This window comes from Manis pentadactyla, chromosome 9 (genome assembly GCF_030020395.1).
Source record: "Manis pentadactyla isolate mManPen7 chromosome 9, mManPen7.hap1, whole genome shotgun sequence".
Taxonomy (NCBI): Eukaryota; Metazoa; Chordata; class Mammalia; order Pholidota; family Manidae; genus Manis; species Manis pentadactyla.
Genome location: NC_080027.1, coordinates 127,706,228 through 127,730,060, shown reverse-complemented (window position 1 = coordinate 127,730,060; position 23,833 = coordinate 127,706,228). Strand labels below are relative to the sequence as shown.

Below are 23,833 nucleotides of genomic sequence, written 5' to 3'. Positions count from 1 at the left end.
AACAGATTATCTATTAAAAAAGGAAAATGACAATATAAAAAATTGCATTCCCCAAGAAAGAAGCTCCCATATTCTGTGTCATAATCATTCAATGAAAAATTAAAGAACGAATGAAAACATTGAAGATAGGAATAAGAAAACAAAAGGGAGTGCTTTAAAATATGCAAAGAAAAATGCAATTTTATTTAGACATTTGCTTGGGTTCCATTTTTTAAAAGATAAATTCTAAATGAAATGCTACCCAAATATGATGTTAAAAAAAGAATGAACCAAATAATCAAGAAATGCAAAACCCTTATTAGACTCGTTCAAGAGGAATCTAAGTGCTTGCCTAAGTTTGAATTGTGAATCATTTCAGTGACTCTAATTGAGCACACGGTACACAATATAAAATGGTGATCATCTGTTTCTATATCTTCTTCTTGACAGATCCTAACAAATTTCAGTTGACTAACTGTACACTGGATGAAAAAGCAAATACTTCTATTTGTTTAAAGTGGGTGGAAGAGGACTTCAGTTGTAATAGAAGTAAAATTACATACAAGTTTAAATGTGGTAAGTAGATAGCATCGATGAGAGACTTTGGGAGGTAGAAAGTTGTCCTAGACACCATCTAATTCTGTCACACACACACACCCCTTTCTCTGTCTGTACCTGCATCTTCCTTTCTGCCTCCCCACCTCCCAGGCTCCCCCCAGGACCCCCTCCCTCCCTTTCTTTCCTTCTCTCTCTCGTCTGTGACACGATTGGAGTCGAACCATCGCATTCCCTATGCCACTCAAATTCACAGGAGACAAATACTCCCCTTGAAGAATCATCTTTGAAATATTGAAAGTGATTTTACAAGAATTTCCTTGGCGACTGTTATACACAAGGCTTGTTAAAGAGATTATCTGAGAAGGGTGTCACACACGTAGTGTCAGGGTGAAAGAAAAACAGATATAAGATGGCTTGATTCCAGAATGTCCATGGTCAGCCCTCCACCAACACAATTCATAAACAACTCTGAGAACATTTAGGTGGGAGAAAAGTAGAAATCAAGTAGTAAGTCCTGCTAGGAATATGTTTGGGTTCCTAGGGCAGGAGGAAAAACTTAAGATAGGCTTTCTTTTAAGCATTAGTGAGTTAATGATTTCTTACTTCTTTTTATTTGAATTACTGAGGGGGAATCACCCTCCTGGCATGAAGCCATCTGCTAGGCCGTACTTGGCAAGACAGACAGACAGACAGACACACGCACACACACACACACACACACACAGGACAGAGCACGGCACCTTCTCCTCCTTATGGGAACGATGCACGGCTATGATATGAGCAGTATTAGGGGCACAAGAACGAGCCCATGATGCACTGGTGACTGGACAGAGATGTGTCTAGAGCATCTGTGAGGCAGAGGCCGGCTCAGGCACACCCTCTGCTTCTGGTCAGAGAGCAGTAACTGACGCCTCCTTCCATCAGTCAAAGGCACTCTCAAATTTACTATACTCCCTAATTCTTTCTTTAAAATTGACCGTTTCAAAATCATGCATTATTATAGCAGTTTTCAAGACCTTTTGCTTATTATTTTGACTATTTGCCTAAGTTTTTAATCTAATATGTATGTTAAGTACATATAGACATGAATTCTAAAAAGATTAAGTATGATATCCTGTATTAACATACTCACATGTGATGCTCCTTTCAGGTAATACGAGCCCTAATTTCTCTGAGAACGGAAAGGCTGAATTTGGAAACCTTCATCCCAAAACTAATTACAGTTGTGTTTCAGAAATACTTTATAACCACCATAGATTTAATAGCCAAGAAATAATTATTGAAACAGATTTTGGAGGTAAGTGTGTTATTTTACATCTATATGTAAAATTTCTCCTCTTTTTATGTTCTTATGATTCTTTAAGAATCACAGAAAAATGTTAGGGATTTGTAGAAAGGGTTTCAGATAATGGATTGGTATCAATTTTTAAAGTAAAATTTTGAAATAAATGACAGAGGATCCAAGCCTTGGACAAGTGTGTGTGTGAACTAGAGGCTGCTGTGAGATTGTGGTGAACACAAAACTATGAGATTCATGACCCGTTTTGTTCACTCATGTCCCATTCCCTCCTGTAGCATTGTTCCCTTGGTGGTGTCCTCATGCACCTTCTGCCCTGTATCAAATCCTGCCTCTGACAGAAGTGAGCACATAAGCCAATAAAATACAGTGTTAAATCTAAGCATTGGTAACAAATGATAATTATTATTAAATTACTATTACTAAAACACTGGCATTATAAATAATAAAAAGACTATAATAACTAATAACAAATTGGAAAATAAAATTCTGGAAAATAATAGCATTTGGGAGAAGGAACAGAGTAGGAAGTTGGAAAGCACCAAGATTCCACTCTGATTCAGTGCAAGTACAGAGGTTCCAGCTGGATTTAGGGTTCTGCTAGAAAAATACTGTTATTATATGTAATAATTTATGAGTAACCACTGAAAAAATAAGAAAGAGATAGATGGGATTGCCTGTAAGCAACGCCTATAAGTAATAAAAGCAAGTTACAGAATTTAAAAAAATCCATGTTAGAGGAGGAAGATGAGAAAGAAGAAAGAGGAGGAAGTGTGGAGGAGGGAGAGAGACAGAGAGAAAGGAAGTTAGAAGAGGGAGAGGAGGAGGAGAAGAAGGCAGGGGCACAGGGGTGGGCAGGAGGGGAGATGAGATGCCAAGCAGAAACGGTAGGTAAGACAGCAGAAACACACAAAAGTCACTATAAATATAAACGGCCTAAATTCGCCTTTGAAACACAGCTACTCAGATTTCAATAAAGTATAGATGTATTTGGGAGAATTTTGTAGCCTTAAGGAAGATCAATGATATTTTAGGGGAAAATTTATCACTTTGCTATACATCAAATGAAAATCAGTGGAGAGTGCTTATCAAAAAACAAGAAACAAATGCAAAAGTAACAGAAGGGAGAAAAATTAAAATTCAGAGTAAAAATTATTGAAAGAGAGAACAAACTAAAATACTAAGAATTTATTAACACATTTAAAGAATTGTTTTTGAAAGGAATAAAAAAATAGGCCTCTGACAAAACAATCCTTCCCCATGGATGAAAATCAAAACTACAAATACAGTATAAACTTCACAGATTATAAAGCAACTTTGCATCAAATATGAGAAATCAGATAAAGTGGATGATTTTCTAGGGCATATGAATTGCAGATGTTTATCTAGGTAGTATTATAAAGTAGGAACTAAAATATGGTACAATATCTGTCAATACACTTTACACTCACCATCCACTTATCTTACCTGCCCAACAGTGCGATACCACTGCACACATAGTAGAATGTCCAGAACGCAGAACAGTCGCAATACCAAACATTGGCAAAGATGTGGGGCAACGGCAACTCCACTCACTGCTGGTAGGAATGCAGAATGGTGCCGCCACTGTGGAAGACACGGTGACAGTTCCTACGAGTCTAAACATACTTTGGCCATAGAACACATCCCTCACACTCCTTGCATGATTTACTCAAAAGAGTCAAAAACTTACATCCAAACAAAAACTTGCACATGCATGCTTATGGCAGCTTTATTCATAACTGCCAAAACTTGGAAGCAACTGAGATGTCCTTCCACAGGTGAACGGGTAAACGGTAGTATATCCACATAATGGAACGTTATTCAACACTAAAAAGAAATGAGCTACCAAGCCACGAAAAGACATGGACAAACCTTAAATAGATATTACTAAGCGAAAGAATAGCCCATATGAAAAGGCTACAAACTGCATGGTTCCAACTATATGATATTCTGGAAAAGGCAAAACTCTGCAAACAGTGAAAAGATCAATGGTTGCCAGGGCTGGAGGGGAGGAAGGGATGAATAGGAAGAACACAGAAGATTTTTAGGGCTGTGAAAGTATTCTGTATGATAATGTAATAATGGATACATGTCATATTATATATTTGCCCAAACCCATAGAATGTATAACACCAGGAGTGAACCCCGGTGTAAACTATGGAGGCTGGGTGATAATGATGTGTGAATGTAGGTTCATCACTTGTAACAAACGGACCATTCTGGTGCAGATGGTGGTCATTGGGGAAGCTATATGTGTGTGAGGGCAGGGGCTGTATGGGATATCTCTTTACCTTCCCCTCAATTTTGTGGGGAACCTAAAAAGTGCTCTAAAAAAGTAAGGTCTTGATTAAAAAATATATTAAGATTTATCCCAGTAATGCGTAATCCTTCAGACTTAGAAAAATAACAATTGAAGCATTTTACATATTATTTCATTCAGGAAAGAGGGAGGATTTTTGCAAGACCATTGCAAGATAAACCATGTTTCTAAAAAAAAATGTTTAATATCACCTACTAAATGATTCTCATTTAAATTGTACAATTCAGTGGTTTTTAATATTTGAGTTGTACAATCATCACCAGAACCAACTTTAGAACATTTCATTACACCAAAAGAAACCCCGTGTTTGTTAGCAGAAACTTCCCACTTCCTTTCTACCCCTTATACCTAGGCAATCACCAGTCTACTTCCTGCTTTGATGAATTTGCCTATTCTGGACATTTCATATAAATGGAATCATAAAAATATGTGACTGGCTTGTTTCACTTAGCCAAATGTTTTCAGGTCACATCCCTATTGAAACATGTATCAATACTTGTTTCTTTATGGCCTAATAATATTCCACTTTATGGATATACCTTTTTTGTTTGTTCCTTCATCAGTTGAGTGATATTAAGGTTGTTTCCACTTTTTGGCTATTATGAATAATACTGCTATGATAACATTCAGGTATAGGTTTTTAAGTGGGCATATGTTTTCATATCTCTTGTGTTTATACCTAGGATTGGAATTTTTGGGTCACATGACAACTTTATGTTTTGCATTTTAAATGATTGCCTATCTGTTGTCCAAAGTGGCTTCATCATTTTACATTCCCACCAGCAGTGTGTGGGAGTTCAAATTTCTCCACATCTTCACCAACACTCATTATTGTCTGTCTTTTTTATTTTAGTCATCTCACTGGGTGTGATGTGGTATCTCATTGTGATCTGAGTTAATGACTAATGATTTTGAACATAGCTTCAGATGTTTTCATCATTTGTGTATTTTTATCTGTTAACATTAGTATGATGTGATATAGGGCTCCAACTTCATTCTTTTGATATAGCTACCCAGTTGTTCTAGAACCATTCACTGAAAAGACTATTACTTCCTCATTGAATGTTCTTGCTACCTTGTCAAAACTTAATTAATCGTAATTATGGGCCTATTTCTGTACTCTTGGTTCAACTCCCGTTAGTCTGCATTACCTATCTGTATGCCAATACCACACTGTTAATTATTGTTGCTTTGTATGAGTTTTGAATTCAGAAAGTGAGTCATCCTTCAACTGTCTTCTTCTTCATGATTGTATTGGACATCTGATAGGTCCCTTGAAATTCCATGTGAATTTTAGGATTGACTTGTCAATTTCTACAAAGTCGACTAGGATTCTGACAGAGGTTGTGCTGAATCTGTAGATCCATTAGTTTAGGTCTTCTTTAATTTGTTTAAAAAACATTTTCTAGTTTTCAATGCACAAGTCTTGCATGTCTTTTGTTAAATTTATGCCTGGGTTTAAATTTATTCCTGTTTATAATGATAGTGTTTTCTTAATTTTATATTCAGATTGTTTATTTTTAGCATAGAGACATACAATTGATCTTCTGTATTGGTCATGCAAACTGCCACATTGCTGAACTTGTTTATAAATTGCAATAGTATAGAATTTTTGACAAAACATACTAAAGGTGTTTCGAAATTTCATGTGGAAGGGATAGCAGGGGACTAAGGGAGCTGCCTGAAGCTATGTCACCTAATAACCCTCTAAAACAATTCGATACTGCACAGAGAAAAATAAAGCTACATAAAAACTACATCTACAGCATAACTAGGAAATTTTAATACTCTTTGGATATTAAATATTAAACTCATCAGTCCTTATAAATCAATGTTACCAAATAGAAATCCCAGGAAAAAAAATAATTTTTAAAAATTAAAGTGTGAAGGCAATTCAATAGGGGAGAAGAGAATTTTTTCACCAAATGGTCCAAGTTTCCCTAGGAAAAAATGAACAGTCCTTATCTCTTAACAAGCACAAAAATTAACTCAAAATAAATTTCAGATCTAAATACTAAAGCTAAAACTGTAAAATGTCTAAACAAAGATGTTAGAGAAAATTTTTTGCTACTTTACTGTAGTCAAAGATTTCTTCAGACATTAAAAGCAAGATTCATAAAATAAAAAGAAATTAAAACTTGGACTTCATCAAAATTAAACATTCCTGCCCTTTGAATAAAGCCATTAAGGGAAAAAAATATCAAACCATACATTGTGAAAAAATATTCAGTTAATGTTTTCCACAAAGAAGTTCTTTCTAGAATACATAAGAATACTTCCAAATACAAAACAAAATGTTAACTAATCCAATTAAAAATGAGCAAACATTTTCAACATATGCTTTACAAAAGAAAATATGCAAATGGCCAATAAACACATAAAAAGATCCTCAACCTCATTAGTCAAAGCAGAGATGCAATGATGAGGTGAGGTGATGGCTTGTAGTAACTTGTCACCACAGCTTGAAATGAGGGGTGTGATAAATGCTTACATCAAAGTTATGCGGTGCAATATGAATATTCAACAACAATCAAAGCAACAATGACATGGTGATGACATTACATATGCACTAAAATGGCTGAAATTAAAAAGACTGGCAATACTATTAGCACGAATGCAAAGCAACAACCCAGAAATTTCACTCCAGGCATGTATCAAGGAGGAAAGAACATGTCCACACAAAGACTTCTGCACAAATATATTCACAGATTCACTCAAAGTAGCCAAAAGCCTGAAAACGACCCTAATTTCCATCAGTTGAATGAACAGATAAAATGGGGGACATCCTTGCAATGGAACACTATCCACATATACAAAGAACTGACTGCTGACACATGCATCCGTTGGAATGAGTCTCTAGAACATAATGTTGAGTGCAAGGGGCTAGACATAAAAAGGTACTCGCTGTTTGATTTTTATCAAATGGAAGAAAAGACACCTTTAATCTGTAGTAACAAAGCAGTGCAGAGGTTGTCTGTAGGGGTGGAGGAGCTGAGTTGACCAAGTGGCACAGAAGGACTTCTTTGGAATGTTGAAAATGTTTCTATTGCTTGATTGTGAGGGAGGTTAGATAGAAGCATATGTTTGTCAAAACTCCAACTGTACCTCAAATGGGTGTGTTTTAATGTAAATTGCTCCTCATCAACTTGATGTAAGCATTCATTACATCCTTCATCTCACACTATGGTGACTAATTATTAGAAGCCCTGCCAAGTGCTACTCCCAATAATGACCATTACATTTACCAGTGCTACCAGGGCAGATTTGCAGCACAGTGATGTCTAAAAATCCCAAGACAGCTGGACAATGATCCTTAGAGAGGAAGAGGGGTTCTTAGATATCGTCAAGTCAGTGGAATGTTCAGGCTCCACAGTGGGCTCTGGAGTGACATTTACTCTGCTAGGTGGCAAAGCAAATTTAATAAGACCCACTGTCTTTTGATTTCATTATTAATTCATAATTAATCAAAACGTGGCAATTAAGAATTATGCTCATAATGTGAGGAAGTTTTCTTCATTTCTCCACATCTTACTCTTTATGTTCTTATTCTTTCCACAGTTCCAGGACAGCCCCAGAATCTCAGGTGTAATGAGAGCACTGCAGAGAGTGTGATGATCACCTGGGACCCCCCTAAAAACATCACAGATGAAGGAGTGATGGTTACCTGGGACCCACCTTTTGATGCATACTGTCTTAGTTATCAGAATTCATCAGGTAATTTGTATAGAATTTCATACATATCAGGAAAGAAAACTCAAGAATTAGAAAGTACTAGAAATGTGGACAGAGTAGGAGAACGAGGCAGTTTTCTGCGTAGCCACAGTGAGGGCGTCCCGTATGCCATGATTTTTCCAGCTGCACTGCTCACTGTGGACTCTCCAGCCTTTTGCACGGCTAAAGCCCAAAACACCCCCAATATTTGCCTGTCTTTCTTGATCTGTCTTTGTTCCAATCTTTACACTCCAAAGCCTGGAGAAAGACAGTCCTTGGAAGACAATACTTACTACTATCTTGCAAATATCAAATAAATGAATTGCACTGGTTTGAACTCATTCAGGCCCACAACCAGAAACACACCTTTCAAAGCCTGCTCCAGCTGATTCACCCTGGAATAACTGGGTGTATTAATTGGGTGACTATAAGCGATTATATACACACTTAGCCACAGAGGCCAGTTTGATGGGAGGTGGAATGTTGGAACACGGTTCTAGTTAGAATTAGACTTCTGCAGAAATAAATATACTTCCAAAAATGTGCTATGACTAGGTCCACCATAAGTCCTCCACATGAGAGGCTATTTAAGAGAACACACATCTTCTGGACAACTTAAAGTTACCTAAAATGCTTGTGAGCATCAGCGGACCACCTCAGAGCAGACTCAGCAGGCAGGAGAGCCCACCTGCCAATCCTTGACCTATAGCTCGAGGTCGGGTGGGGCTGACAATCTCAGATGCCATGTCTGCTTTTGCTGGGAAAGAACCAGACATTCATTTAAAGTTTTGAAAAGTAGCGAACCATTTCTCTTTGTTGTTTTAAAGTTTGAAAACATGTTGCTTCTCCTGGTTCTTTGAATCTTAATAATCAAACTCCTAAAGGAAACTTAAGCATACGTAGTTTTCAAATATAAGAAGATTCAAAAGCTACGGAGAAGAAGTATGTGTCATGTTTGTGAAGTTAAGGTCATTTTCGTGGTTAGGTGTAGGAGAAAGGAAAAATGGAAGCTGTGTGAAGATAGTCCAGCCAGACAATCAGATACTCCGCCTCACGGGCGCCTCTCGTGCGCACTCTGCCTGGCTTCGGCACGGAACCCACGTGTGGTTTTCATTCCTCTTCTCTGGTTATTCATTACCGTATTTCTCAGTTTCTGTGTTCCCTCTACTGCAGAGTATTTTGAATGCTACAGGATACAGTAGCAGTGCAGGCTGGTGTTCACTGCTCCTTATATTCTGTACAGATTTTTGAAAGCCCGTGTTTGCGTAATCAGGTCAAGGAGGGTGAGATGTAAATTTTGAATATTTGAGTTTATTTGTAATCACTGAATTTGAATCATTGTTCAACACATGTGCTAATTAATTATATGTGTTTCTGAGCACCAAGGATGTGTTTATTTCTCAATCCCTCAGGTTGGAGTTGGCCTGGAGTGTGTTTTAATGTAGAGACCAAATTAAATATGTGGTGTCCTGACTTTTAACATCTTAATAAATGTTTCCACTTTTTCCTGAGGTCAAATAGGATGCTTCGATGTGAAGAAAGACAAAACCACATACAATTTGCAGACACTGAAACCATTTACAAATTATAGCGTGTCAGTACTCGCCTTCATCAACAGGACGGTGCTCCGTAAGGGCCCTGCAGCGATATGTAAATTCCAAACACAAGCGGCAGGTAAGTCCTGCGTATCGGCGCTTCCTCCTGAGATGGGCAAGGAGTAAGTGTGGCCCTGCCAGACCAGGGCATCTCTCTAGGCTTCATTTGGGGACCCATCAACCCGGCACAGGGGTTAACATCTAGGGTTTTACGAATTTAGCATACAATAACTTAGAAATTATTATCCTGGGTTCTCAATATTCTTCAGGTGAATCATAGAAGTGTAAGACTGAAGCAGGAGGGTATACTAACTGGTACAATTTATAAGATTTTAGGCAATTAAGTACCTAAGCAACTTAGATAAAAATGCACCATTTTCTGTTTTCTTGAAGTATTCACTGCAGTCAGACACCCAGTGAGGTCTCACTCATAAGGAATGAGACAAACGCCTGCTTACCTGACCAACACCTCATAAAACATAATCTCTTGCTAGTGTTTTCTTCTCTTTTACACCAAACTACCTACTCCTTTACTTTCTGTCCCATTTTCCATTCAAGTTTCCTTTCGATGGCACTTGGCTCTTTCCACCCGCACGGCGTCCCCAGTTTCTGGGCCCAAAGCTAGATCAGTGTCTGAGGTGAATGCTGGCCCAGGGAGGTCAGGGGGTCAGGGGAGCCTCGCTCCGCGTCAGGCGGCCTCCAGAGATCCTACCTGGCACTGTGTGCATGAAGGATGATTGTCTTACTCAGGGCCAGACAGAAATGCTCTTATTGTCATTTATTTTGGTTTAAAAAGTCCAGGTTTATGCTCCTGTTACTTTCCTGAATTTCTGTGATATCACAGTAAACAAAGACAACTCGTTGCTGCTCCTGGGGAGCCCAGCCAAGGGGCGCTCACCAGGGCCCAGTGAGCCCTGCGAGAAGGGAGCCCCGGGATCGTCTGTAGGCCTCGGCACCCCCCACCCCACTTCTCCGCACCCATCTCTGCTTTTCTCTCATCCTGCGCACCCTCCTTGGGGCACTGCACACACACACACACACACACACACACACACACACACACACACACACACACACACACACACACACACACACACACACACACACACACACTGGTACTTACGGACCAAACTTGCGCACCCTCCTTGGGGCACTGCACACACACACACACACACACACACACACACACACACACACACACACACACACACACACTGGTACTTACGGACCAAACTTTCCATGTCTGTTCTGCGGCAACTTCATCCAGAAACCCCAAATGCACACTTAATATTGCTTATATGTTACACACATACGTCATCAAGGGATTGAAGTATGCATTTACCAAAGGATTGAAGTAACAAAGTTTCCTCCTCCCGATAGCCCCAAGCAAGGTCAAGAACATCATTGTTTCGAGGATATCTGATAACAGTGTGCGCGTGAGGTGTACTGCTCCCCAGTTCTTAAATGGCCCAGAGACACTCTACAAGTTGCAAGTCAAAATTGGAGGGCGTGTGGTTGACAACAAAACAGAAAAGGAGTGCAGATTCCTTGTGGAAAATCTTCAGTATTTAACAAAATATAGGTTTGAGGTAAGATCATGATTTCCGTAATGACTAGGGTGCTGATATGCACTATGACGATCATTATGTGTTCCTTAATCGGTCCCCAAATCAGCGCTCGCCTGAGCTTGAGAAGCTCCGATGTCTAATGCAATCACACTTTGAAAGCCTTGAGAGTTTGACTCCAAACTCTTTATCTCAAGTACAGAGAAACAGTGGTTTAAGGCAAATTTTTGTTAGAATACTTTTGACCTTCATTATGATTTACTTGTCATTAAATTACTGCTCCTGTGTCCAGAGGCACAACATTTTATGCCCCATCGATGAGCACTTGGCCAAGTCTTTTATTTATCTCACTTTTTGTCTTTCCTAATGTGACTTTTTTAATGACAAAATTGTGTACAAGTACACTGAAGTTAGGAAATAGAAATAAATATTAGGAAATGCCAGTGGGGAAAGAGAATTCAGAGGCTCACCCATAAGCTCCCTGTCTGCTGAGTTCGTCCCGTGTCTGTCCTCACACGGGAGCGCTCGGCCTTTCCATGCTGCTGTCGGGAGAGCCCTCGGCCCTGGCCGCCTGCCGCCTGGGATTCTCGCCTGTGAGTCTCTTTCCTGGTCATGTGGATCATTTTACTTCTGTCACTTCTGGCCACCAAATGTGGGGAGGTTTTCCCCCACCTCTGGCAAGTCTCTGTGACACCAGTTGCATGTCCTACAACTTATTTCTGACAGCTCTGCCCAGAGAGAGCATCAGATCCCACGGGTTAAGGGTTCGGGTCCACAAGACTGTCCCAGATGCCGGTTGTAAATAGTAGGTCCCCAGTTTACCCAAACTTCTGACTAACTTGGCTACAAACTGGGGTTCCCACAACCCCCTCTTTGGGTTCCATTAGTTTGCCAAAACGGCTCGCTGAACTTAGGGAAACACCTTTACGGTTTATTAAAGGATACGATAAGGGAGACAGGTGAGCAGCCGCATGAAGAGACACACAGGGTGAGTTCCAGGGGGTCTTGAGCTCAGGAGCTTCTGTCACTGTGAAGCTGGGGTGCATCGCCTTCCTGGTGTCTGTGTCAGCCGACTGGAAGCCTTCTGAAATCTCCCTGTAAACCGGGGACTTTATGGGGGTGTCACCATACAGGCACTATCTCATTAACTCTATTTTCTGTTCCCCCTTCTCATGAGAATGGGGTTGGGGCTGAGAATTCCAGCCTACTGATCACGGCCTGGCCTTTTTGGTGACCAGCCCCCTCCAGGAGCTCCCCCAGAGCACCTGGGTAGAATGACAGATGCTCCTGTCACCCAGAAAATACAAGGGTTTTCAGCAGACCAGGCCAGGAGCGGGGGGCAGGGAGCCATTGGGTATCTTCCTGGATCTCACGACTGCCATGATATGTGACACACACTTACACACATCAACGTTCTGAGTATGCAGTTTGATAAACTGCACTTTTTATAACATGAACCAATGTTCAAGACATAGACATTTTTCCGTGTTGAATATTCTCTATGTAATTTTTAATGGTTGGACACGATTCTATCACATTCCTTTATCACATCTACTAACTGTGCTTTTTCTGATCTCTGTTATAAAGAACAATCAGTTCTTTTATATAGCAAAATCTTTGACTATGTCTTTAATCAGGTCTGTTTGAATAAATCCTGGAAATGGAGTTATTGGATTAAAAGAATTTCCAGGTATTTTAAGTTGATTTTTGGTAACTTTTTTTTCCTGTAAAGTTTACCAAATTACCCTTCCCTGAGCAGTGTGTGTACGTCATTCTCTAGGGAGTCTCACCAGCCTTGGTCACGCCGTTTCTCTTTGATGTTTCATAGGTGAGATACCCTATCTCCTTTTGTTTTAATAGTTTCTTTACTTACTGTCAGGATATAGTTTTTGTTGTTACTCTTGAGGTAACATACTCTATGTCCAGTGCTCTTTGGGGAAGCCTTTTGAATATCAAAACCTTTGTTATATGAGTTGCAAATTTTGTTTCCAGTATATAGTTTGCATTTTTTTATAGCACTTGAAGTCATATGCAATTTTCCCTTTTATTTTTATTTTTTTATTCAGTCAAATCATCACTTTTCTTTCTTGTTTAATGGAATTTCCATAGTTGACTGTTGAATACAATGTTGACAACTGGCTTTATATCCATTATCACTTAAAGTATTTATGTATATATATAAGCTTTCTTATTTTTTTAACCGGAAGGTTGGCCTCTAGCAAATGTGTTTATGGTGCTATATTCGATGATGAAACGATGTGATTTGTGATATGGTGAATTATAGTGATCGGTTTTCTAATTGCTAAACTATTGTCACAGTCTAAGACAAAAATCCTCCATTGCTGTGTATTATTCTTTTAAAGTATTATCGAAATCAACAGCTTAGTACTTTATGAAGTCTTTATGAATTGCCATTATAAATGAGCTCAGGTTCAGTAAGGGGTAAAGGTGGTGGTAGAACGGTCTTCTGTTTTTCACCGAAGTTCCCATAATTTGTTTTTAAGCCTTCTTTTAGTCTCCATTATTACATTTACCTCCATGAGGAATAATCATTTTAGCCTTATTCATCATTGTGATCTCTGGTTAATAAATTAATAGCTGTTTTTATTATTGCTAACTTTTTATATTTCTTCTTTGTAGGTTTATTTTTATGTTCTTCTGGTAGTTTTGGGATTGGAATTAAAAAAAAATTTCTCTCATTTTGTAAACTGAAAAATAATTAAAATTATGAATTGTCCTGTGGTAAAATATTCACTGTATCCCATGTCTATAGCATTGATCATTAATTTTTCAAGGACTGACATAAAATGTAATGAGTAGATCTGTAGAATAGAATGTTATTATTTGATGATTTCTAAAGAGTTGGTGATTGCAATTTGGAAGAGTTAAAATTTTTTTTTTAAGAGAGTGCCTCTACACTTCTGGTTCTTGAACTTCTTGTTGCTATTCATTATTAGTTTAGCAACACTAATTAGCTTTTACAACCTCTGCCTTTTGGAATTCATAGGGTATTTTTTTTACAGTTCACTGTATGATAAATGTTTATGAGTATTCTATGAGTACTGGAGAAATTACATATCGTCCATAGGCTAATATATTTTCCAGATTTGTATTTATCATTAGTTCCTTTTAGTGAAATAATTCAGATCTACGTTTACTTAAATTTGATTTTTGTCAAAGACTCCTACTGATTTCTTTAGCTCCTTCCAGTTTTCCCTTATATGCATCAATTGTTTTAGCTTTATTTCTACTCAGTATTATTAAATGCAGGTATTTATGCTAGTTACATCTATACTGTAGATTTTAGGCTGAACCACTTCAGGGCATCAACCTGTATCATTTTAACCTTTGTGAGCTAAATATCACTTTAATATAAATATTGTGATTTTGTACATCATGTTGTTTCTGTTTACCCTTAAAAATGTTTATGTGCACTTGGGTATAACTTATAAACCGCATATGTGGTAGAATATCCTTTTTAAATACAGTGTGGAGGTATAAAGCCCATCAAGAGGGACTTTTAACTTTAAATCAATAATATTTTGGTGTCTTGGATTTTATTCCTTCAGTCGCACTCATTCTTGCTCATATGATTTATCGTCATCATTATTATTGTAACTAAGTGAACTAGGTTTCTTTCTACCTCTTCAGGGCTAAGTATTTTCTCTTAAAAAATGTTTGACAACAGAATACTGACATAACCTTGAAGTTCAACTTGAAAACTAATTTTCCAATTTTTCAATTAGAAAAACTATTTTTTTCTTTTCTTTTTTTTTCCTAATGCTGAAATTCAGGTCCTTTTTGACAATGGGAAGTTTTCTGGGCCTCCAGATGGTGTTTTTCAATCAACATCTTGTAAGTTGTTACTTGGCTATTTATTATATTTTTATTAAAATATATGTGAACACTTGCACAGCTTTATTTTACAGTCATGGTCATATTTAATTATTACATGATTAAATTATATATTTCCCATTAGTATAATACTTTTAAGTTGCCTGAAAAATCCATATGTAGAGGTGAACATCATATTAAAATACAGTATCTTAAATTTAATTCAGTTATTAAAAGATTGTTGGTTTCATAAAATAATTCATAAGAGGATTGATCTGCCTAGACTGTTTTGATGATGTTTATGATATTTCTTCATGTAGTAACAAACCCATTTGTTCTGTGGACTGTTTAAGGGATTGTGACCTGTTTTATTCTGTCTCTCAGAGGCATGATTGGCAACAGCAGGTGTAAGACACAAATCTGTCCTGAATCACCTAAAGGAAGCTAAGAAAAGCATCCCTTAAAAAAAAAGATGGCTATTTAACATTTTATTATTCATGTTTAAAAACATTTTAACCAAATACAGGTGCATATAGGAAAAATCACTTCAAGGGAAATGGCACTATAACAATGAAAACAGCAGCTCCGGGCCCCACCCCCAGGACCACCGCTTGTCCCCTCTTGGGTTCTCAGTTCTCCTATAGTTTCCTCCATTTATGTACAATATTGCTTGCTGCTCTTTCTAGGGTTGTAGCATTGCTGATAGCCCCCCACGGAAGGACATCTTATGCTGGTTTAAGCCTTCTCTACATGTTAGCTTTGAAAATTAAATTAAATGATTTAAAGGTAACTGAGGGGCACTAATCAATTTAGGTAATGACAGGTGCTTTAACAGATGAACCCTCCAGTCCCAGTGACAGAATAGACAGGTATTTCACACTCCACACGAATCGGTGGTGGGTGTGTGCATGTAGAGTACGTGTGGAGGGTGGGCTCTGTTCTGCACACTCGTTCAACACACCAGGCTGACAGAGGGACACCCGCTGCCTCATGTGGCTTCTGAACCTGCTGTCATGACCGACACCCAGCCCCCAGCACAGAGAGGACAACTCCAGAGGGTCCCCAGAAGTCTAAGCACCAGCCCGGAAGTGGCATGTGTCACTTCTGTCTTTATCTCGTTCCATGGCTGCACTTAACACAAGGAAATTGGTCCAGAAGGAAAGGAACAGTGGAACAGTGTGGGGGTGGGGGTGTGAGAGTGAACCCATCCTGACATGGGCAGAAGGGTGAGGAGGGGCAGGAGGGCAGGAGGCCTGGTGGTCTCAGATACACTGAACTATACTGACTGACCCCAGGCAAAACCATGGGGTGGGCAATGTTCCGTGTTAGTTTTCCATTGCAGCCTAACAGGTCCCCACAAGTCTAGTGACTTCACGCAGTACCTGTTCACTAGCTCACAGCTCTGCAGGTCGGGGCGACACCGTGATCTGCCCAGGGCATCACAGAGCCGAGCCGATCTGGAAGCTCTGCAGAAAAATGCTTCCTTCTCATTCAGGCTGACAGAGGCCACTTCCTTTCTGTCTGGGACTGAGGACCCCATTTCCATGGGGGCTGCTAACTAGAGGTCACACTTAGCTCCTTAGTTCACAGATTCCGCCCACAGGGCCTTCTCACTCTCAGAGCCAGCAAAGCATGTCGACTCATTCTGTTGCTCTGAGTCTCTGACGTCCCTTTGCTTTTAAAGGACTCAGGATTAGGTCAGGCCTACGCAGAGCAATCTTCATATCCTAAAATCTCAACTGAGTTAGACTTTAATACTCTCTGCAGATCTCTTTACGGCGGTACCTAGATTGGTGTTTGATTGCATTTCGAGGACCGGGACATGATGGGTCCATTTTAGAATTCCACTCACCACATGTTTTCTTCAGAATACCCAGTGTTCTCAGCCTTCCCCTGCTTCAAATGTACTCAGTTCTGTCTTGGAAACATGGTTTAAAATGATTGCTTTTCAGTTTCCTCATCTGAAATACCGAGAACCCCAGTTCCCCGCCTGCCGGCATTAACCGTAGCAGCCTTCGTCAGCGCTGAGGCTTAGCTCTCCGCTCCCTCCGGACACAAGTTCACAGTCAGGGTTCTGATCGCTCACGGGACCCCTTGACCCCATCAGCCTGCCAGGCGCACTGATGCCGCAGCCTTCTCCTGTCTCCTGCGTCATTGTTTCTGCCCCTGCCGGGGCCTCACGGGTGCCCAGCTGTTAAACACAAAGGGCAATATCCACAGTGGTGCTTGGGGCCTATGTCCTCTCCGGCTACCACCCTATTTCTTCATCCCCCACCCCTCCCAACAGTAAGGAACTATGAGAAACGACATCCTGGCTGCTGTGGCTCTGCTTTCCCTCGGCCTGACACCCACCCCACTGACCCTGCTCTTGTCAGGCCGGGTGATGGTGCCCCTGACTGGAGTCGGGCCAGTGCCTGGTCCTTGGCGAGCTGGGCCTGCAGCCCCGCGGGCCACCACTGCTCGCCTGTGGATGGCCCCTCCTCCTTGAGACGCTTGCTCTCTGGCTGCCAGGGCCTTCTCCCGGCCCCATTCGGCCCCCTTGGCCAGTCCGTCTTCCCACTCCACCCTTTCAGTGCTGGAGTCCCAGGACTCAGTCTTGGGGTTTCCCTCCTCTTATCTAATTTTAATTTCCTGATGAATCATTCAATCCTATAGCTTTAAATAACAGCTCTATGTTGAAGACTCTCAGACTTATGTCCAGTGCTAGACCCTTTCTCACAAGATTTATGGTCTAAGTGTCCAGATCTGCACATCCAGCTTCCTGCTTGGCATCTCCACTTGGGTGTCTAATAATTATTCTTTCAAACCATCAAATCCAAACTTCAGCTCCGGTTCTCCCCTGGAGCCTGGTGCCCCCACAGCCGCCCTGATCGCCACTGTGATGCCACAGGACTATTTCCGCTGACTTCAGAGCTACCAACCTGGCCTGAACTGGCCATATTTTGCCTTGGAGGATGGTGTTCTCCACAGTGCCGTTAAAATCTGTATAAGGCATAAGTCAGAGCATCTTTCTCCTCTATTCAAGATTCTGCAGGTGCTTTAACTAACACATTTAACTCAAAACCCAAGGTGTCCTTAAAACGGCTTACAAGGCCCTGAGATCTGGTCCTTGCCCTCCACCACTCCCTGCCCCCCTCTCAGGTGGCATCTTGTGCTGCCCCCTCGCTGGCTCCACTCCAGGGACACTGGCCCTCTTGCCCACCTTCACACCTGCCGGGCCTGCTTCCGCTTGCAGGTACTCACTGCACCATCCCCTGCCTGGAACGCATGTCCACAGATACTTGCTCACCGAGCGCCTTTCCACCGTCTCTATCATCTTCACCGTCTGCTTGTTTATTGCATATATTGCTCACTGTCTGCCTTTCCTCCCAGAAGATGAGCTCCAGGAGGAAAAGAATCTTTGCATTCTCCCTAATCTCTTAAGTACCTAAGTCAGGGTTTGACACACAGAAAGAGCCAAAATATTTCTGTGTGCCTCATGAATAACTAGTACATACTATTTCCAGGCACTGTGTTCACTGTGAATCAACTCATTTCACCTCATTTTAGGAGTGTGGGAACAGAGACACAAAAATAATAAGGATTCCGGCCAAGGCCCCAACTCGGCAGTGGTGGGACCTGGAACCTAAGCTGTCCGGCTCCAGAACTCAGGCTCCAGAGTCGCTGCCCTGTGTTCCTGCACTTTCACTGTATAGGAAAAGCGTGCTACACTGATTCAAGGCCAGGGCTGTTTCCGAGACACTCCTCTGCCCTTTCTCCAGGGAAGGGCATGGTTTCACTTAAACTGTAGTGAAACTTTATGTCAGGGTCAGTCTGACCTTAACTGGAATGAAGCAGGTTTCATCCCTTTGTTGATTGGTTTTATGCTACAATGAACAGGTGAGAAAGTTTATCTTTGGGGAGTGGAGTTCTTTCTGGTCCTCTTAGGAGGCTACCCACTTCTGAAAAACAATTACATCTAAACGATAGTATCTCATAAAAGGCCATCATTTAATGGAAGAGAATTTCTCTTTTATATTCCATTTATCCCTTAAGATACAAAGTGTTTTCATTGGTTCTGAATAATAGAGGCAAAATCCACAAAACCAGGAATTTATTGCATTTGGTCTCATTCTAAAGATTTTAATTTTGAAAACCTCTGAAGAAAATCAAGATATTAAAATGTGAGTTCTTTAAAGGTGATTAGTCAAAGACCTAATAATAGTGGCATTGGACATAATAAGCTCTCTTCCCGTGTTGTTTTTCTAGATAATTCTAAAGCACTGATCATATTCCTGGTGTTTCTGATTATCGTGACATCAATAGCCCTGCTCGTTGTCCTCTATAAAATCTATGACCTGCACAAGAAAAGATCCAGGTAAGAAGCGATTTCAACATGAAAAAATAATAATAATAGTGAAGTAATAGCCATGAAGGCAGCTATCTCCACGAGGTGTGTGGAACCAGTCGGTGCAGGAGGAGATGGCGGGAGGAGTCCAGCTCGCTGGGTGTCCCATCAGACTGTCAGGTGAGGGCCCCGGGGTCATGCTGAAGGTCATAGTCTCTACGTCCGCTGATAACGTCCCGGGTGTCTTCAGCGGTGACCAGCGACGGAAACGTGGAGGGGGTGGCAGTGGGCCCGGGTGCCTGTTCCTTTAGTGCAAAGTGGGCCGGACGGATCTAGGGGCAGCAAAGGCAGAAGAAAGGAGGGGCGTCCCTGGGGAAGGTATGCTTTTGACTGTATTTTATGGAAAAGAAGTTTTGCAATAATTTAGTCACTTTTCTGAGTTTAGCAGACACCCCTTGGCTGCTTCCTCCCTCCCTCACCTTCTTACTCCCCTCCCCCTTCCCCCTTCCCTCCCCTCCCCCTCCCCTCCCCTGCCATCAATCCCTCCCCTCCCCTCCCACCAATCCCCCCCTTTCCCTGCCCTCTTCTCCCCTCCTCTCTTACCTTTTTATCCTCCTGCTTCTATCCCCTCCTTCCTGCAACACATTTACTAAATATAAATCGAACACCCACTGAAATCTGTTTCTTAGGACTATAAAACTTTGATTTCTTATTTTCACAGCAATTTAGATGAACAACAGGAACTTGTTGAAAGGGGTGAGTACGCTTGCTGTTTGCTGGTGACGGTCCCCCACATGTGAATGCATCCATCTTAAGTAAGGATTCAGTATTTACTCTCTAACCAGGGCTTCCTCTGTTGAAACAGTAATGACACTTGAATCCATTTTTTATTTATTCAGTTGGCGGGTATCTGTGCGTTCCCCAGTGTGTGCCCGGCACTGTACCGGCCTTGAGAATACAGGGGTGACAGGCCACGGCTCTGCTCCTGAGAGGGATTAGAACCTAACAGGAACAACGAAATATCGACAAATATGACAGCAGTTCAATGTGGTTCTATGGAAAAACAGGAGAGGACAGAAACCTGTGTGTGGGGAAGGCAGGAATCTGGGTCTTTAAGGTTTTGGGGAGACAGGCCAACAGTGGGGGGTGGCGGGGGGACGAGCAGACGGGAAGCCCCTCAGCTGGGCAGCAGTGGCCCCAACCCCTGCAGAGGGAGGGTGGTTTTCCCACTCAAGCCCGCTTAAGGGCATGATGAAAAGATTGCAGTTTGACTTAAGAGATGAAAACAAACTCCATTTTCTCTCTTTTTTTCAACTTTTACATTTTTTAATTTCTTTTAAAAACTGTGCATAAAGGGGGATGGCGTTAAAGAATTAAAACAACTTACAATAAAGAAAATGATTTGTTTTCTCACGCTCAAGGCAGGAAACCTTAAGCTCGCCGCCTTGTTTTAGCGTGTCTTTGCAGGGCTCCCTGGGCAGGAGCAGGTGCCCGCTTGGAAGCAGGGACCTGAGTGTCCTCGGAGCACCCTGCAGGCCATACTTGCCCCTGCGGCCTCGGCCCCTGCTGGCTTGTGCTGTGCTGTTCCTTTGTCTGCTGTCCCCCCTCCCCCAACCATGATGGAAGCTTTGGGAAGGCGGGGACGGGCGGGTGGGGGGCGACGGGCTCTGTCTCTTTGCTTTATCTGCATTAAATCAGTATCAGTGGAAAATAACTGACATGAAGTGTCCTGAGGAGTCGTTCTGATAGGCGGCAGGAAGAAGGCAGGTGCCAGGTGACAAGTCCCCAAACACTGAAGGGAAACCCATTTCAGGGAGTCAAGGCAGACAGGGAGGGTCAGAGACGCGTCTTATCCAGCATGGGATGCTGATCTCCCCTGGGAATGCACTAGAACTTACTCGAACCCTGTAAAATCCCGAAGATGGCCCTGAGTTAAGAATGAATGAACACCAGAGATCTCCAGCTACCCAAAGAGCCACTGGACATGGCCAGTCTGACACTTGTGATTGGATAGGAAGTCTCTGTGGGCAGTGGGACAAACTGGGACCCTATGGGACATCTTTCTTCATCTAAGAACCAGGGGACGTTACCGTGAATCCTGAAGGAAATACTGCCAACAGTAGGCGGAACAGCAGGAGGAACATACTTTTATATGTTTAACAGCTTAGTCTCTTCTTCTTTTGAAGCTGTTGGTTTTCAGGATCCATATGTAACTGTAGCTATTTATGGGTGATGTGTACTTTTATTCGTTAGTAAGTTATCTTACAGGCATAGCATTCAATGTGTTTCAAACTCTGGAAGCATAACATATCAATACGATCTATTCACAGTCTAGTAAAAGAAATTATCAAATAAAACTGAGTCCTGGGTGTAAGGGTATCAATCATATTCTTATTTGTAAGTTTACAATATTTTACAAGTTAAAAATGAAAATAATAAAAATAAAAAATAACAACTTTGATACAGAAACATAAGTATGGTAATTGCTGTAAAATGCATGTAATCAAAAAAATGTGGATATCTATACAATGGGGATATTTGGTCTGGAATCTGTTCTCTAGACAAAAACATAAGGAGGGACATCGTAGGTAGAGAAAGGAACATGTGGGCAGAGACGTGTGGGCAGGACCAAGCGTGAGGCCCTGGAGAATGTTTGTGCACAAGGTGTAAAGGAGGAGGTCAGGGCGCAGCGTGGCTGAGCTCCGTCGGGGGGTCCTGGAGGAGCCCCTCACCACGTCAGACATTCACACTTGAGCTTCAGGCAGGGGGCGCGAACAGGAGTGTTGGAGTCTTTTTTATTTTTATTTTTTAACAGGTAACATTCTATGCTCACATTTGCATTTCAGAAGACTAATTTGTGGCAGTTCCAAAGCCAAACCAGAGCAGGAAAGACTGGAGACAGGGAGAGGAGATAGGAAGGTGTAGTGACGTGGCCCAGGAGGAGGGCGCGGACCTGACCAGGGATAGAAAACCCCTGGTGACCTGCTGGGTATCAGGAGACAGAGGCAGAAATCTTGGATAACTTGGAAGTTTCTGTCTTCAATGGCTTTATGAATGGTGATCTTGTTTCCTGAGATTTGAAGTGCTAGAATAAAGGAAAATGATTTTTACTTTGAACATCTTGACTTTGAGGTGCCTATGAGATAATTGTGCAGAAGATCTCAAAGTCAGAAAGCTTAATATAAAGCCCAGAAGAGGGCTGGAGCACAGCATTTAGAAGTCATGGGTTTATAGTTGAATCTTTCTATGAGAGTGAGATTTTCCAGGTGGGATGTATCTGAGGAGGAAAGAAGCAAAACATTGAATCCAAAATAGAAATTTAACAAAATTTGCACAAACATTTGAAATATATATATATATACACACACATACACACATATATATATATATATACATAATATCTATATAACACTGGTCATGAATCCTTACTATGTTTAAAGATGATGAGAAGCAACTGATGACTGTGGAGCCGATCCACGCAGACAATTTGTTGGAAACTTACAAGAGGAAAATTGCTGATGAAGGAAGACTTTTTCTGGCTGAATTTCAGGTATGTGCTCTTCTTGATATACGATGAGACATTTTACTCAATTATCAAGAACATTTTAAATGTATAACCATTTACCTTTATAAGTTACTCCACATAATACTGCAACGTGGTGAAAGCAAAGTACTTATTAACAGATATTTACAGACTGGAAGAGAGACTCAGAGTTGTGGACCTCGTAAATATTTCAAAGCAGTGCTTTACTGTATGAAGTTGTGTCATAAGACATATTTGGCTGATTGTGTACTCTAGGTAACTATCCAAGTGTGTATTTTAAACGAGTTTTAAAGTGGAAGGCCAATTAATTATTTTCTCACTCATGGGGTTCATTTTCAAACTAGTCCATCATTAATTTTTTTTTTTTAAGTGGCTTTGGCATAATTCCTAGTCGTGTTGATTTCAAGTTAACACAGTACAGGGCGTCTCATTTGCTAAAATGGTGAGCAAAGGAGAAAAGATTTCCTCTTGAATCCTCTGTGACCCAAAGGATGCTTGTGTCTTGCAGAGCATTCCACGAGTGTTCAGCAAGTTTACTATCAAGGATGCTCGGAAGAGCTTTAACCAGAACAAGAACCGTTACATTGACATTCTGCCTTGTAAGTCACATCGAGAACTGGATATCCATGTATTCAGGCTACTTGGCTATTGAATAATGAATTACTGCATAATAAATAATCACCTCACTTATTATATTTCTTTTCTTTGAACAGATGATTATAACCGTGTTGAACTCTCTGATGTGAATGGAGATGCAGGGTCAAACTATATAAATGCCAGCTATATTGATGTGAGTGAAATGCACAACTGACGTTTTACGGCTTCATTGCTTGGTCACTGATCGTTTTCATTTCTCTTGTATCGGAGCATTCCACTCAGTTCTTTCTTTGTCATGGCAAAAAAAATTTAAAAATATTACTAGAAACAGTATGAAGTAAGCTCATGTCATTGATATTAGCAAGAAAATCACTGATATTTGCAAGAATAATTATTTGTTATTTGCTATCATTACCAGGTTACAATATAAGATTTTTCTTTACAAACAAAATGATACTAAGAATTGAAATACTCTGGTGCCTATT

General features: G+C 40.9%; 1 protein-coding gene across 1 annotated transcript in view; it reads left to right on the top strand.

Moving 5' to 3' along the window:
* Nucleotides 1–23,833, top strand: part of PTPRC (protein tyrosine phosphatase receptor type C) — a 56,172-nt gene that overhangs the window by 9,671 nt on the left and 22,668 nt on the right. The window contains exons 6-16 of the mRNA XM_036909451.2: nt 430–555; nt 1,688–1,834; nt 7,734–7,889; nt 9,399–9,560; nt 10,862–11,070; nt 14,841–14,901; nt 19,129–19,237; nt 19,929–19,963; nt 22,648–22,757; nt 23,260–23,350; nt 23,465–23,541. Coding sequence (XP_036765346.2) covers nt 430–555; nt 1,688–1,834; nt 7,734–7,889; nt 9,399–9,560; nt 10,862–11,070; nt 14,841–14,901; nt 19,129–19,237; nt 19,929–19,963; nt 22,648–22,757; nt 23,260–23,350; nt 23,465–23,541 — 1,283 coding nt within the window. The remainder of the gene's footprint in view (nt 1–429; nt 556–1,687; nt 1,835–7,733; nt 7,890–9,398; nt 9,561–10,861; nt 11,071–14,840; nt 14,902–19,128; nt 19,238–19,928; nt 19,964–22,647; nt 22,758–23,259; nt 23,351–23,464; nt 23,542–23,833) is intronic.